At 32.2% G+C, this 18,667-nt stretch overlaps 1 protein-coding gene across 6 annotated transcripts in view; it reads right to left on the bottom strand.

Moving 5' to 3' along the window:
- The window catches only part of LOC144852238 (synaptosomal-associated protein 25-like), a 72,928-nt gene that overhangs the window by 27,922 nt on the left and 26,339 nt on the right, over nt 1-18,667 (bottom strand). Inside the window, exon 1 of one of the 6 annotated variants that reach the window (XM_078710015.1) lies at nt 15,215-16,164. The exons of 2 other annotated variants lie outside the window; for them this stretch is intronic. In XM_078710015.1, coding sequence (XP_078566141.1) covers nt 15,215-15,343 — 129 coding nt within the window. In that variant the 5' untranslated portion in view covers nt 15,344-16,164. Of the gene's footprint in view, nt 1-15,214; nt 16,165-18,667 lie in introns of those variants that run through there. 3 more of the 6 variants (XM_078710011.1, XM_078710010.1, XM_078710009.1) reach the window with 3 other exon arrangements.

The following is an 18,667-nucleotide window of genomic DNA, read 5'->3' as shown; positions in this document are numbered from 1 at the left end:
TGATAGAAGAAGGCTTTACTTGCATTGTAGAATTACATTAAGTATAGTGATATTTGATTTTTTTTAAATGTACCTTTTTTGTTATAAAAATAAATATTTTGACAAAATGGTTTAGAAACGATTAATGAAATTTAACTAAAGCTCTGTCTACACTATCAAACTCTATGTGACAACAAATGTGATGTGCACAAATATGGAAGTGATATGCACAAATATGGTAGTGCTTAAGCTCGGTCTACACTATCAAACTTTATGTGACAAAAAAGTGTGATGTGGCCATATATGGACATGATGATGTCATATCATTACCATATTTGGGCATATCACTACCATGTTTGGGCACATCACACTTTTTTTGTCAAACTAGTTTGATAGTGTGGATAGAGCTTTAATTAATTCCATTACTCTTGATTCTAACATTCTGAATCAGCTATCATAAAACATGACAGATACTTACATTATGATATTGATCTGATCTTACAAACAATTTAGATAACCCTATAGATAGATAGATAGAAATCTTTCTTTATTCTGGATATTCATTCAATATTTGTACATTGTTCTTCCTTGAAGTCCAGTTAACACTTACAAATATAAACAATAAAAATGGAAAATTATGAAAACGTTTTTAAAGACTACAATATCACAAGAAGCAAGAGAAAAATACAGTTAGATCAAATTTTTAAACGATTGCAAAGTTAATGAATTTATAGAGCTGCGAATATCTGGTGAAAGATTATTCCAGAGTTTGACTGAGCGGTATTGAAATGTTCTTTTACCAGAATCATTATGCCATTTTGGTAAGACTAAAGTGTTTTTCGATTTGCTTCTTGTATTTAAATTGTGATAATTATCAATAAAATCATAAAAATCAATTAGGTAATCGGGAACAGTACCTGTTAAACATTTAAAGGTCATTATAAGAATATTATGGTCCCATCGTTGATTTATATGTTTCCAATTGAGTGATGTCATGAGATCATCAACAGGTGTTCTAATATCAGCATATAGGATAATTCTGGCAAGTCTATTTAACAATATTTGGAGTGAGTTAAGGTGCGCTGATGAACAGTTGGACCAAACGGGACTACAATAATCAAAAAATGGTAAAACTAAGGCATTTGCTAAGAGCTTAAGAGAAAAATTTGGAATGAAACTTCTTAATCTACGTATAACACCAATACGTTGGGAAATCTTTGAGCAAAAATTCTCAATATGTTTTCCCCACGTAAAAAATGTATCAAACGTGATTCCTAAATACTTAAAACTATCGACCCTATCTACAATGTTATCATTAATTAAACAAGAAATATTACAAAAGTTTGGAAAATTATGTTTGGAACTAAATAGCATGAATTTGGTTTTCTTAACGTTAATTGTTAGTTTGTTTGTTTTAAACCATTTTGATATCAACATCAACATTTTTATCAATAATAGATTGTAATTCGATAGGATCAGAGGCAGAACAAAGGACATTAGTGTCATCAGCAAACATTGCACATTTTGAATTAGTAGTTATAATTTCTGGTAAGGAATTTACATAAATAATAAATAGAAGTGGCCCAAGGATGGATCCTTGAGGCACACCAATAGTAACATCTTTAGGTTCAGATAATTTTGAGTTAATTTTAACAATCTGTGACCTTCCAGAAAGGTATGTTGAGAACCAGTTCAGTGTAGTACCTCTGATTCCATATTGTTCAAGTTTAATTAATAGAAGTTTATGGTCAACTGTGTCGAAAGCCTTTTTTAAATCAAGAAAAATGGCAGCAGTGACTTTGCCATTGTTAAGATTATTAAGCACGTATTCAGAAACATCAATAAGTGCAGTATTAGTAGAGTGAAAATTTCTAAATCCTGATTGGCATTGAGTTATAATATTGTTATATGTTAGATATTCATAAAGTTGATCGTAAACAAATCGTTCAATGATTTTTGATAAAATAGGTAGGACAGAAATTGGTCTATAGTTTTCTGTATTAGATCTGTCCCCATCTTTAAAAATTGGGGTAACTTTAGCAACTTTCCAGGCTGATGGAAATGTCGCTGTGGTTAATGATAAATTTATAATGTGAGTAAGTGAGTGGCAGATAATAGGAGAGGCAAGTTTAAGTAACTTTAAATCAAGATTATCAATACCAGAAGCTTTGTTGTTTTGAAAAGCGTTTATATGATCAAAAACTACTTCTGGTGCAATCAAATCAAAAGAAAATTTACTGTTAAAAGAAGTGTCATTAGTATTGTTAGAATCACTGACAATTTTACATGCTAAAGACTCTCCAATAGAAGAAAAATAACAGTTAAATTTGTTAGCTATTTTAATGTCATCAGAGACAACTTCATTCTCAGTTATAAGAGAGTTAATTGATTGTTTTTTATCATCATGTATAATACTTTTAATAGTTTTCCAAATCATTTTGGGGTTTTTAACATTTTCATTAATTGCAGTAGAACAACATTTCTTTTTAAGGTGACGATTCATGTTGTTAGCTTTATTTCTGAATTGTTTAGCTTTTGCCCAATCAGCAGGGTCATTTGTTTTATGAGCTTTAGAAAAGAAGTAGTCTCGGTCTTTACTTAATCTAAGATATTCTGGAGTGATCCATTCAGGCATAGAGTTCTTAATACGCTTAATTTTGAATGGAGCATGGATATCACACGCTTCTTTAAAGAGGTTTGTCCAAATTTTTAAAGCTTCATCTGTATTAGTTGATTGAAACACTAAGTTCCAATTTAAATTTCTTATTGTTTCAGTAAATTTATGTTCATTGAATTTCCTAAAAGATCTAATATTTATAGTTTTTGGTTCAGATTTCATTTTTTGGTTTTTCCGAACAATATAAATGAGTGAATGGTCACTTATTCCAATACTCCTAGTACCATAATTTGTATACTTATTTGGATTTGATACAAAAATTAAATCCAAAATTGTTTGAGTTGAGTCAGTGATTCGTGTTGGTTGATCTATTAGTTGTGATAGACCACTATGGTTAGAAAGTTTGTTAATTTTTGACTGGTTACATTTTTTCTTGATATCAAGGTTTAAATCACCCATAATTATCGTATCATTATATGAGGATGAATAAGATTGTAATAAATTATCAAGGTTTTCAAGGTACTCAGCCTTAGCACTGAGTACCTACCTACTTATACTTGATGTAACTTAATAGGTAATTGATATAAATAACTTAGGGCCTGTTCAGACATACGGAGTTATGGTTTCGTATCATAAGGCAAGGTCACATAATAATTGGTGTCATAAGTGTTCAGAATCAATTAACTAATGCTTTTGTTGAATTGAAGTCATCAAGGGGCAAGCTTCAGTAAGTAAAGAGTAAATTTGACTGAATATTGCAAAAGGTGCGATGGAAGGGTAGAGTCCAAGCTGGAGACAAACCTAGGGCAAAATAATAATTGGAAGATCAGCTATGACATGTTGGTCTACCAGTGGCTTAACACAGAGGTCTGGGCCCCTGGTTTATGGACTCTAGGTACCCTTGTAGGTGCCCCTCTAACGCTTGAGGCCTCTGTCCTTTTTAGCCTTTTTCGACATGTTTATAATGCCCATGGTTTTTCTTCTGAGCATTGCTCAGAGGCACCGGTAAACTACAGAGACCTTGGGTTTAGTCAGTGAGCGTTCAAAGCATTTACACCACTGATGGATAGGTCGATAGAGAACTAGGCATTAAAAGGTGGAGACAGTGCAATAGTTATTACAAAAATATTGGATACTACGTCGTTTAACATTCTCATTGGCCTTGGAATTTAAAACTTCACGTCTCAATCACACGCCAAACCCTAGTATTAATGTATTTTTAAAGTCACTGCAGCCTATACATAATATTAGTCTATTCAAACTACAGTCTGATGAAGCCGTATGCATTTATACTGTATTAACAAGAGATCTATGTTACTAATGTTAAAGTTTAATATTCCCATATATGAGTCAACTTCTAGACTTAATTTGACACCCACAAAAGATATCACCAAAATAACCTTTGACATTTTAATTAAATTGCTATCACGTGATCAGGAATGTAAAACAAACGAAGCTTTAAGAAAAATGCATTACATGATTTCGACAAGTTTATATTATGTCATGGCGTAACACATGACAAGTTTCATGCTCTTTATGTGTTGCATAACAAATAAGTTGAATGTTTTTAATTTTCAAATGTATGTGCATAAAATGGCCATCAATAATTAATTTCAACGAAGAGCTGCCGTTGAATTTTGTTAATTCTCTCTCTCTGCGCTGTCTTAATTGGTGATATAGCCAACAATAAAATCTGTTTTTATGCCATGAATTAATTCCAAAAAGATATAAATAGAAAATATATTTCCTGTGTAAATGTGTAAAATTGGATTTCATCTAATCTTATTTACATGTCAGCGGTTTGGTACTGACAGTACATTTTAGACAATATTAGTATTAGAGGTTAATATCTCCACCTACACGAATAGAGGAAAACACCTATAATTTCTCAGAAATGCAAACTCTATGTCTTTCTTGAGGTAATAATAAGCGTCGTTAAATTGGAAACGAATAGGACTTTTTTTTTTTCTTTCTTGGGAGGTATTTTACCGAATGATCGTGAAATCAAAACGGTACTGGATATGACCAATTTAAGCGTGCGTTTATGTTTCCAACTAGTCATGCATTCATGGGAAACACTGATAAATTATAATAATAATTGTGTTACATTTTTGTAATAAAGATAGAGTAAGCTAGAACCTCTATTAAGGGGATACCTTTATGACCCAACATGTCTCCAGTGACGTAGCCACAAGAAATAGTGGTCTGGTTTTCGAAAGAAAAGGGAACAATCTCTGTTCAAGCCACTGGGTTGTCAAAGGCTTCTGTGAAAAAGTGGTCAGATTGAAACCTTACCAACTATACTGGTGGCTATGGCGCAGGTCCCCTTTCCTCTGAATAGGGATTGGGCTAGTATTAAAAACATAATAATCATACATTGCCCCTTGTTTTGTTCACTGGAAAGTGTCTCCTGAGTATTTGTCTTGAAACACAGGAGTTTTACTGTATCTTGTACAGAGGTAAACATATTATGCAGCAGTAATTATACTAATTCATTTTGATGGCTAGAATATAATTTATATGCTAATTAGGTTGTTGTTAATAAAGATTAATCCCTACAACAATAAGGTATCTACTTGAGGTAATTATTTAATTATTAAATGAGTTAATTATCAACTTAATGTATTCGCATGTCTGTGATAGTGAGTTACAATGTAATTAAAAGTTGTCTAAATAATACAATAAAGGAACAAGTCTTAAAGCCCTGTCTACACTATCAAACTAGTTTGACAAAAAAAAAAGTGTGATGTGCCCAAATATGGTGGTGATATGACCAAATATGGTGGTGATATGATCAAATATGGTGGTGATATAACATCATACAGGAGGACCCCTTCTGAAACAAGCTCTTGAGCTTAAAGGATTATCCTCTGCTATTCCATATATTGTAACTTATTTTTCTTGTATTATTGTTGTACAAATTGTTTGATCTGTCTCCTTTTTTATATGAATGGCAATAAATATTACAATTACAATGCAGGATACAATGCTCCTTTGATCATCTTTTTTGGAATTGGCGTTATAAATGTTTGATATTTATATTTATTTTTTCTGATCATATTTCTAGTATGGTATTAGGATAAACTAAATGTCACACATCACATTATCAAGAGTTGTTTTTAATATAAACATTTTTACAACCATGTTATCATATGATAATTTTACATTATGAATTTTACGATGTTGTATATAGTAGCTTACAGCAGTTTCCACTGTTTCTTTATATGCATGTTCTCATTGGCTAAGATCGCACAGCAATCAATATAACACATTACTTATACAAGGCTACGGTAGTCGCAATAATTTAAATAAAATGAGTTTACATAATTGTGAACATTTTTTTTCGTGAATGAATGTTGCTTTAATAACAATCAACCGAAAGTAGTTTGGTTTGATAGGAAATGGTAAAATAATCAAGATTTTCAAATATAATCATAATAATTGCAAGAAAATGCAAAACTCAATTATTAAGGATAAAATTAATCTCTAGGCAGTTTGCAATATGTACGGTTTATATTTATTTATAATAATTTTATTATGATTTAATCCAAGTTTAAAACCAAATTACCTGTCACTCTTAAATATAAACATTTTAAGGGTGATATGTAATTTTGTAATCCTCACTTTGGAGGAGGGAAGATGGGGTAATATTATCTGTTCTCCTTTCTTTGTGTATTTGTATCTTTGGTATGTTTCTGGATTTTACTAAATATAGAAGAAGTATAAAGTATAAAAAATGCAAGGACTGAATTTTTATTAAAGTAAATCGGCAGATAATAAAATGGCAGAATACAACATAAAGTTTGTAGTAATAGTTTGTAGGTATAATATTATAAATATTATTTTAATGTATGTGCAATATTTGTATACAGTACTATGAACAAAAAATTGTTTTTGTGCTGTCTTACCAAATATATGCATCCAAAATATACAGTATGCATACACTAATGAATGAATAAATATGGGAGAGACTCATAAAAGAAAAAAAAGTTTGAAGTACAGTACACCATGTATGTAGTTCCGAAATTTTTTGTGTAGCTTTTTGACGTTTCTATCTATCAATATGCTTTGATGACAGATGACAATGACAGAACAAATGCTTACTCTGGTATATTCTCCCTCTCCTCTCAGAAGTGTCTACGGCTATCTCCCTCCACCATGCAAAATGGTTCATCATGTTATATACTAAAATTTACTCAATTCAGAATTCTTTACTAAAAATGATGCACAAATCTATTTATTATTCAATAATTCCCATGCTTTTTCTTATGAAAAACATTCGTATGTGACATTTTGGATAGGGATAAAGATTGTATTTAACCATGACAAATTTAGTTAAATAATCCCTCCATGATATAACCAAACTCCTTGAGGCGAGTTATCATAGAATGAATAATAAATTCAGTGACAGTATACGGTTTGTAACAGACGAGAACCATTTATTACGGAAACGAGAGAAGATCATAAATGAAAAGCAGAAAATTTGTTGAGTTCAGGAGTCATAAAAATAAAATTCCTTCTACAGAACAGAATATGAACAGACATTTAAGGCAATTTCAATAAATAAATTTTGATCATTTTATATTTAGTTGGATTTGGATTATTATCGATTTTTTTATATTCTTAATATCTATCAAATGTACATTTTTCATTTATAAAAAAAGTATTTTTGAAAATAAATCGAGTTCCATTTATTTGTAGGTGATCCTGTATATAATTTGTTCAGTATCATAGGCAAATACCATTATACAGTTTCACATGTGACGATCAAATCACAATATCCTAATATATATAACCGTAAAATAATACAGGCACCACATGCGAAAAATATGGTACAATGTATTACAGGAATTGCCTAGATACTGGATATATAATGCCATATGTGGAGATTACATTTGTGGCCTGTACGGTACAGGGAACTGGGTGTATTTGGATATATTACTATTAAAATATGCATACATTAAAATTTTAAACTAACAATTATTATTGTTTTCTGATAATATTCGGTTCCGAATAGATAATTGTAATATTATACCTTTAGCAATTTCATCACAGTATAATTTTGTTCCAATTTTATGACGAAAGTCTTAATTTCATAATTGGAAGATTTTTTGCATATTTGCACATTAAAAATACCTATAGGCTGTTAGTGAATAATTCAGGTCAAATGCACAATTCTAATTGCAATATAAACTCTTTGTGCAATATAAACTCTGTATGCAAAATACTGTAAAACCTCAAAAAGAAGCCCATCCGGAAGTCCATAACGAAAATAAGCCCACCTAAGAGTCTTAAAAAAACCCATGGGCTTCTTTTCAAGGTTTTACAAGATATTAATATTTTTTCTTCATACATAATAAAAAATAAAATATGGAAGAATGAAAAAATTAGTTACAGCAGCTAACCCCTCATTTGTCAAACTCCAATTCAAGGTACAACTCTATTAAGGGGACACTTTTTAAAAGAATGTGGGTGGACAATATATATTTGTAACGCTACAGTCAACCTCATTCAGGGTGCCGATCCTTAATACAGGTTCTACTCTGTAAGAATTTATACTTTTAACATTCTTTATTATACTACAATAAATTTCTCATTTGTTTATTTATTCCGCTTTTATGTGTTATGTAATTTGCATACAGAAAAGCAATATAAAAATGTATTTATTGTCTACACAATTCCTAGTATGTCTCTCTCATGTCTGATAAAAATAAAACAAATTCAGCAATAAACAATATGACCTTATCCACATAGACAACATTGTTTTTGTCAAACAAAAACGTGATATGGACAAAACATAAAAGCGCTTTTATTGTCTCCTTGCGGTCTCATGTCTAAAATTTAAAAAAAATTAAAATGACCTAACTATACATCATTTCTAAAAAATATTTCTTTTTTTAGCAAAAGTATAAAAATAATACAAGATAGACATAATTTTGTCGTGGACATACTGAAAAAAATAATTTTTGATTTATTGTCTTGTCAAAAAATGAAACAAACAAGATGACCCGAAGATGACCTTAAAATTAGATGTGTCGACACAACAATATGTCAAACAAATAAATGTGATGTGACAATCTGGCCTCAATCACAATAATGTATAGTGTATGATGAAGCCAAATAAGTATCAAAGAACATGGCATATTACATTCCGATACGACAGTGTACATAAGATAGCGTATGTTCAGATCCATTGATGTACTCCGTATCGCAAAAGCAATTAAATTAAGCGTCGTAACAGTGTTCAGACACGATTAACTAAAAGCTTTGTTACAATCTGAAGTGTCACAGATTGGGGCGACCATCCGGTATGCAAGTCTAAATTTGATCAGTTGGAGATGAAAATTGTTGATGCATTACTTTTGTATCTTAGTGTTGTACACTAATCATGTACCTTGAGTTTTTGCAACGAAAAGTCAGTATCGTTCCACTACTCTTGATTGATTGATTGATTGAATTTATTTGATGCTCAACATTAAAATAACAAGCAGACTAAAGACAAAATAACGAGCATCAGGAACACCCATTAGGCCGGAAAAACCAGCCCATTTCCAATGGGGTCCAAATTGCACATAACAAACAATAAAAAATACAACATTTATAAAAAATATATATATATATATATACATAAAAAATAAAGCCCAGTAAAACAGAAAAATTTAAAGAGAAAACAAACAAGTAATGAGAAGATTGCACGTCATCAAGACCATATAGTTATCAAAATTGTTATAAATATTAAATATTGCGTTCAAAATGTTTTTTAATATGAGATTTGAAGGTAGTTATGTTGGAAATTAATTTTAAGTTAGATGGAAGAGCGTTCCAGTCTTTGATAGCAGAGAAGAAAAAAGTAGAATGAGACTGTTTGTTTCCTTTAAGTAGAGGTAAAACCAGATTAACATTACGTTGGCGTGTGTTATGTGTGTGGATTGTGGATGTCCGTGAGAAATGTTCAGATAGATATGGAGCTGCATTGTTATTGACAATTTTATGAACATTACAAAGCCTGAGAAATCTTACTCTACTTTCCACCTTAAGCAAGCCAATGTCTGATAACTCCTTCTGACCAATATGAGATCGTGGTCCGAAACCGTAAATAAAACGTACAAATTTGTTCTGAGTGGTCTGTAGTTTTTGCTTCAAAACTTTGTCAATACCTTCATACCAAGTCGAAGCACAATAATCAAACAAGCATTGAATTAAGGCAGAGCATAACAGTTTTTTCGTATTTTTGTCCAAGCAACTAGCCTGACGATATAAATACCTTAATCTACTATTCGCCTTTTTTATTACACTTTTGGCGATGTTGTTACAAGAGGCAGAACTATCAAGTTCTATACCTAAATATTTTACTGATTTTGAACCCGTTAAAGTAAGGCCATGAGAAATAATATTGAAAGATCGTAAACGTTGAAGCCTTTTTTGGGTACAAAAGATGATAGATTCAGTTTTACTGATATTGATAGATAGTTTGTTATCGACAAGCCATACTCTACATGAATCAAGAGCTTTACTAAGTTTATCAGCGACGACAGTCGGATCTTTGTGCCAAAAAACAATTGCACTGTCATCAGCATATAACAGCAATTTGCATTCAGGGTCGATACTTACAACCATATCGTTTATAAAACATAAAAAAAGCAAAGGACCCAATATGCTACCCTGTGGAACTCCACATGAAATATCCATGGGAACGGATAAGGAGTCTTCGATTTTAACAATTTGGCTTCTGTTTGACAAATATGAACGAAACCAGTCTAATGAGGTGATGCCCATTAACAAAAGTTTTTCACACAATATATCATGATCGACAGTGTCGAATGCCTTACATAAATCTATAAGTACCATACCAGTATGTGTACCTTCGGAGTTATTTAATTTAATTGTGTCTAATAGATTAATTAAAGTACTTTCGGTAGAATGAAATTGCCGAAAACCTGACTGATATTGATAAATAAGGTCATTTTCCACAAGGTACTGTTCTAACTGAACATGAACCGACCTTTCGAGAATTTTTGAGACAACACTTAAGACGCTGATGGGTCTATAGTTTTCTGGATTTTTACGACATTTTTTTTTATACAGTGGGATGACTTTAGCTATTTTAAAATCACTCGGAACAACTCCAGTATTAATTGACAAATTGATAAAATACGTTAAAGGGGAAGCCAGTACACCGGCGCCATCTTTAAGGAATTTAGCTGGTAGCCCATCGAGACCTGTACTTTTCGTAGGGTCAAGACTTTCAAGTTGTTTAAGAATGAATTCTTCTGACACAGGTTTAAGGCTAAAAAGAGTTGTAACTTTTGAAGAATAAAAGTCTTTTACAATTTTGGAACCATAGTTAAACATGTTACTCATGGGTGGAAGTTTATCAACAAGATATCTTGCTACATTGGTAAAATGATTATTAAAATGTGTAGCAACCTCTTGTGGATTGTAAATTTTTGATTCGTTTATTTCCAAAACAACTTTAGCTTGTTCAGACGTCTTTTCACTATATCCTAATTTCTTAAGATGTTGCCATAATTTCTTTGGATTGTTTTTATTTTCAATTATTTTATTTCGAAAATACGTTGATTTAGCTTTTTTAACATTGCGCTTGACCTTGTTTCTTAATTTACAATACATATCATGATCTTCTTTGTTTTTACCCTTTTTAAATTTATTAAAATATTGATCACGAGTTCGTATATCATTTAGAATATCTGTGTTAAACCATGGATCTGACCTTTGTTTCACCCTGATCTTTCTAAGGGGTGCTACACAATTTATAACGGAGCTAAGAGCTTCCTTAAATGACGACCATGCGTCGTTAACATTAACTTTGGATGTAACTTTTGTCCAATCTAATTCGGACAGTTTTGACAGGAATTCCTCTTTGTTGTACTGTTTAAATGATCTTGAGTAAATGGTTTTATGCGATGAGTATTTTGCTTTACAAGATTTGCGTGTGCAAAATATCAGCATATGATCACTTAGGCCTGTGTTTATAACACCGGAATTAGAAATTTTGTCTTGAGAATTACATAGGATATGGTCTAAACATGAGGATGAATTCCTGTCAAAACGAGTGTCATCACTTATCAAGTTAGAGAATCCTAGTAATTCGAGAACGTTTTTATAATTCATAGATTGAGTACAATCTCTGTTAGTATTTATGTTAAAATCACCATTTATGATGGTTTCAAGGTTGTTAATTTTATTTACAGTGTCTTCGAAAAAGTTTAGAAAATTGTTGACATTCTGTTCAGGAGGACGGTAATATGTTCCAACAACGATTGGTTTTGTATCCGGGAGGTTGAGTTCAATCCATACTGATTCAACATTTTTGTCCATTAAATCTTCTCTCTTGGTAAACGCTCTGTCCGTACGCACATACATACATACTCCACCTCCTCTACGAGAAGATCTATCATTGCGAACTAAGGTATATCCATCTATGTTTACTTCATTATCAGGAACAGTCTCATCTAGCCAAGACTCGGTGATGGATATAACTGCTGCTTTTGATTTTAATGCGATTTCCCTTATTTCAGATATTTTGGGAATCAGCGATCGTACATTAAGTTGAAGAAAATGCATTCCTTGTTTGTTAATTGTTTTTGCGATGTCGTCCATGTCATCATCTAGGGGATCAATCTGATTAGCGTCAGATTCATCTTGGTTCTGATTTTCATGAAAGTCTGCATCATGCCATGGGAGCGAGTTCCAGGAGCATATATCGCAAATATAAGAGGATGACTTACCGGCGCACTTTGTGTGTATTCTTTTAATGTCGCATGCATTGCATCTGATGATTTTACTTCGCTTGTTAAATCCTCTACTGCATACGTCACAATATGACTTTTGTTGAGGTCCAGGATTTAAGGAGACATCCCCAGCAATAATGATCAAATAACTTAACGTTAAATGGTGATGTTTTCTTAATATACGTTTTACCGGATATCTCGAAGAGCTTGCACCGTACATTTGCCAGAGTGGTGATCTCAAATCCAAGTTATCCTGCTTAATGTGGGCAGGTGCTGACCAGTTGCTTGCGATGTCAGGTCCGACTCCAGTGAAGTCTAAAGACGGTTGACTTATAGTGCATATTCTTACTATGATACATAGTAAATGGATGAATAAAGTTCTAAATTGTACTTTATACTGCATGATGATGAGCAAAAGTAGAAAATACGTTTTTTTATGTTAAAAATGTAAGCATTCAAAGCGTTTCATCGGTTGTCACGATACAAAATACAAAATTACAGTACGACCAACAGTAACTGTAAATATTATTGTTGTGATAATCCGCACTAGTTTGTTTTTTAAAAAAAATATCCAAACAGCCAATGATTTAGATGAGGAGAGTGAACCTAGGCCTAGTCAGAAGACTAAACGTAACGTACCGTATGGTGTTAAGCACAATGCTTGGCGTCCCTGGTTACCGGCGTTAGCAACAAACGTATGAAAAGGCGCGAGAGGCCTAGCTGATCAAAGTGAAGAAAATGATATAATCCTAACTCACAACTTGTAAATTAAAACAGTTTTCTTCAAACAATATTTGTTGCTGTATCGATATGTCAGTTATTTAACTGTTGGTATATCCAAAAATCAAGAAAATGTATTTTTAAAGACAATCGGTGTAGAGAGAAAATTGACTACGTCTACACACCTTTGGCCCTCTTGTCCAGAATCAGGAAACTTTGTGGAGTTGTACACCACGTACGATACAAAAGAATCTTTAGAACTGTGCAGGCCTCAAGTACACTAAAGCCTATTTTCCTGTTGACGTTAGTCGACGCTATCGTTAACAATAATCGGCGATCTCCTACGTAAACATTGAAATGTTAACGATTTACAGGAAAAGGTACTCGCTATCGTTATCATTTCAACTTGATCGTTTTCAAACGATCGTCGTTGAACTGTTAACGATCAACGATGATAGCGTCGACTAACGTTGACAGGAAAACAGGCTTAATGCACTAATCATACAAATACATAGATACTGTATTACTGTAACCTCATACAGTAGAACTCGTATCCTTTGAGACATCCCTATTCAAGGGACCTCTACCAAGGGGACACTTTCCTGTTAAACAAACATGGCAATATGTTTTTAACAGCGACCAACCCTATTCAGGGACACCTCTATTAAAGGGACAACCTATAACTGTTCTACAGAAATAATTTTTTTTCCTCAAATCTGGTCAAACCAGTGATTTATTTTCTATTGACAAACCTATCTTCAAAGTGTAAACATCATAAACAAAGAAATAGTTCAGAAGATTTAATCCTAACATGTTTTAATTAGCACGTACTAAACCACCTTCATCAATTACTCAACACTCTTTAACGAGCTGTACTAAATGTGCATATCCTCACATTTGTCGTCTTAATTTTAACTTTAGGTTAGTAAATGCCATTATTAATGTTTTTATGTCATCTCCATAAAACGTGCGAAGATTTAATGTGTTTATGTAAAGTATTAAGTTAATTCAGTGGATAAATACCGAAGTCTACAGTACACTCTACCGACTAAGGAATAAAAAAGGATAAGATGGGGATCTTGTAGTATAAGCTTACCTGGCATATAAGCCCACCATGGGATAACAAATGTAGAGTTACAGTTCCACATATTCTGTTTTGTCAACTCTCAAAACTAGAATCGATCAAAAGTCGAAAACGAGACTCTAAAAACCAGACACTCTAAAAAACCAGACACACTAAAAAAACAGACACTCTAAAACCAGACACTCTAAAACCAGACACTCTAAAACCTGACACTCTAAAACCTGACACTCTAAAAACCAGAAACTCAAAACCAGACACTCTAACTCAAAAGCAGACACTCTTAAAACCAGACACTCTAACTCAAATCGGACACTCTTAAAACCAGACACTCTAACTCAAATCGGACACTCTTAAAACCAGACACTCTAACTCAAATCGGACACTCTTAAAACCAGACACTCTAACTGAAAAGCGGACAGTCTTAAAACCAGACACTCTTAACTCAAAAGCAGACACTCGACTCAACATCAGACACTATCAAAAGTCAAAACCAGACACTTAAACTCAAAACCTGACCTCAAAAGTGAAAAAAAAAAGACACACAAAACCAAATCCAGACACACTAAAACCGAGAACAAGACATCAAAACTAAAAATGCTCCCAAATCTGTGGTCCAAAATATCATAATGTTTTCCTACTATTGAACTACATTTGGAAAACCATAATTTTCAGAAAACAATCACAAACGGGAATGAGTTAATTATAATATTGATGCAAAGAGTTCCAATACTTATTTCTTTAAAACATTGTAAAAATGAATACAGATACTGAACAATAATAATTATTTGTTCATATCATACACCCGTACATAAGTTTTAAAAATATTCACCACAAGCTTTGCTTTCTTTTAGGCTCCTCCACTTTATATTTATATATTGTAAAGTGAAATAAATAAATGAAATGAAATGTTGGGTACATATATTAACCAGGGTAACAAACATAGTTAAACAATACCTCTATACCTGTATGTTTCATTATGTATGGTCAACTGTACCTACGTTTTAAACATAATGCTGGATACCTAAGTTAACCAGGGTAAAAATACACCTGGTTAAACATTACCTCTATTGTTTTTGCATCTATTGGGTTTACTTCTTGGACTTGTTCACCCTCTTCACCCCCTTCTCCTTCCTTTTTGCCATTGGCAACTCCTTTCCCTTCATCACTCTCTTCAGGTGCTCCTCCAAACATATTTGCTGTTTCTTTGGTTTTACTTTATCAAATACAAAATGTCGTCTCACAGAATGACACCATCAAATGTATAATTCCAAAATGAGTTTTATTGATATCAATGGAAATGTAATTTCCTTGTAGATCTAAACTGGCCTATAACTACTCAGTCTGGTACGCTTTCCATATAGGTACCATCAAATGTCATTTTTCATGTAGTTTGCATAATACAAAAGATGTCCACAGCAATACAGTGCAAAATTGCTGAAATATGCTAGCTTTTGAAAAGACAAGAAAAAGAAAAAATTGAGGCTGTCAACAGCCTAGTTGAACACATAGAGAAAGCATATAAATCTATGAAATACTCCATAAAGATGTATAATTCCTATGCTCTAGCCATCTGTTATTAACTCCTGTGTAAAAACAAGACAAGCTGACATATCAGTCCAGTAGAATAGCAAGCTAGGCTGGTTTTAAATGCTTCCCTTGGTTTACGAGCTGATGATGAATTAGATCTTATGCTGAAACGGATCAATAGACTCTAGCATACTCTGTGTCTGTTATCAACGATCCTGGCTAACGAGTTTGGATTAGAACGCAGGCTAGGTTTTCTCTGCTATCGCATACTAACGCATCATCACAAGTAACATTATAATCATTAATGTAGTTTCAAACGGTGACGTTATAAACCAATACACAACTAACACAGCTGAGCAGACTTTTAGCGTCCAATGCATACGGTATTGAGCTGCTGAATTCTTGTTCCTTGTGTGTTTCAAGCAAATTAATCAATCTTCTCTATTCTTGACTGATTTTAACACTATTGTCAAACTTGCGGAAAATTCCACGATAGCATAACCAATAAAACCATTTCTTTCCTCAAATTGCATCCACCAAAGATGATATTAAATTAGGTAATTATTAATATTATTACATCATTTTTATTATTATTATACACTATGCATGAAATAATAAGATGAGATATGCAAGTAAGCATGTAGGGATAATGATTGCAATACGAGATGCGGTTGAAAAGGCCGAATCAATATTTTGTATTGTTGGAGTAGACGCTAGCGTGTAAGTGTGTGTAGTAAGTATTGCTTGCGAGTATGTGAAATTCGATTGATTTTATTCAAATGACTCTGCTGGTAAGAGGACAAAAAGGAGAAATATATCGAGGGCTATTATGAAATATCTATGAAAATGAGAAAGATGATGTGAGGTTGAATTATTAAAAATTGAGCGACATGCCATTAGAGAGAATTGGAAAATTAAAGTAAAATTGAAGTGGCATTTTACATGATGTTTCTAATATGTAATACATGTTAATGATTTCAATTTATTTAAATATTTATAGTTTAAAATTTTATGTGAAGAAGTGATATCTATACCTGTACTTGTAAGTTTTATAAGAAAATGTCTGGTTTTATTTGTCCTTTGTTTGTTTATTTTGAATGGTATTGTTAAAACTCTCCTGAAATATTATGGGCAGGGTTTAATAGAAAGTTTTACCAGACACAAAAGAAACAATGGTTTTAATTGAGAGCCTGGTACAATTTCTTTGTTTCAGTGTGAATGGGCCTTTAGAAGTGTGCTGCTGGTTTGGGCATCACCAAATTTATAAATGTAGGATTTATATTCTGGTATTAAACAAGCACCACCCAACCATGTATTATTACAAAATCAAACTTTTTATTTTGGAAAGTGTGTCGGGTTAATTCAGTGCTTTTTTGTTGTTTTTTTTGCTCAGAGGAAGAAACAAAATTACACATGATATACAGCATAGTATTTTTACAATAGTTAGAAGTATAGCAATGTATTTTCTATCTCATATTCATAACCAATGAATTCATAAATTTACCGCCGGATCAATTTTAGAAATGAAAGTTGTTAATAATTAATCAAGACAATTTTGTATGAGCATTATGAAGATATTTCTATTCCTAATCAGTAAAAAAACCATGTCAAATTTCTTTCTGCAGTTACTGCAGTGGGCTACATTTTGTTTGGGTTTTTTGACTCACTGTAGGAATGAAAATTGTTAATTCATATGTTATTGTTACTGCAGTAACTGCAATAAAATAATGTAGTATTTTTGTATGAATCAAGAAAATGTTGTTGTTGATATTAATTATTTTCTATGATTGAAACAATTCATGTTATTGCAAAATGTAGTTAGTGCAGTAACTGCAGTAAATAATGTTCACACCTTAAACACTCATAAAAAGATACAACATGATTTTGATGACAAGATGACAATGATAATAAAAATGATCATCAAGAATTTAATTTGTGAATATACAATAGTATTTTTTTTATGAAATTTTACTAGCTAAAATACAAACAAATGCTAAATTAATTTTCGTTGGTTTAATAAAGAACAGGTTGTTCTGTTTGTTCAATTATATATTTCATCTCGACTAGACTACGCTTTAACTCCCTCAAATAGATATCACAAAACATAATCAATTATAGACAAATACAGTTATAATATACAAACACAGGTTGCTTTTAGCCAACCACTTAAATTCTCACAAGTATGTACTTTATGTTGTATGAATAAAACTCCCTATTGAATACCCCTGTGAGTAATATGCAGAGAACTCGGCATAAACTGATCAATAAAATAATGTATTCCTTCCAGCCTATAATTAAGGTATTATGCAGCATTTCATATGAATAAGTAAAAGGCCAGTAAAATGAATGTTGATCAATACAGACGAGATAGTATTGCTATTATAGAGGGCAGTATATCAGTTGGTAAGACAGATCAAGAACAGCGTTCTACGACACTCCAAATATTATGCCTGTTTTTATGATGGCCATTTTTGATATTATTAACATTCTTATGCGTCTTAGTGTCTCCTTGATAGATATTGGTGTTTTTTTTCCAACTTTTTTGTTGAATATGCCATTTTGTTTTATGACTTTTTAATATTCATTACCATTTTTATATAGTCTCTCCTTGACAAAAAAAATTGTAATTTAAAGCAAAAAAATAGCCAATGGGTTTTGGTTGAATATAATCGTTTACTTCATTCTCTAAAGTAGGCGAGGGTGGCATTTAGCATTTGTTTTAACCCACAATATCACAAAAAACTCATTATGTTACTGTTTTTGTATTATTTTTTGTTTGTAGTATTTACTTCCCTGTGTTTGTTACCATGGTAAACAATAAACAATGACATGCTTTGAATTCTAAAAGGTTTCCTCCTATATACCACTGTTTCAATTTTTACCAAAAGTAAAAAAGGTGGACTTAAGTCGACATAGAACTGAACTGGTCGACTTGAGACAGGATTCGAACTCAAGACAAATTGGACAGAAGCATCAAACGAAGCTATC

This window comes from Antedon bifida, chromosome 9 (genome assembly GCF_963402885.1).
Source record: "Antedon bifida chromosome 9, ecAntBifi1.1, whole genome shotgun sequence".
In the NCBI taxonomy this organism is placed as follows: Eukaryota; Metazoa; Echinodermata; class Crinoidea; order Comatulida; family Antedonidae; genus Antedon; species Antedon bifida.
Note: the sequence above shows the minus strand (reverse complement) of the source record. Positions and strands in the feature narration are given on the sequence as shown.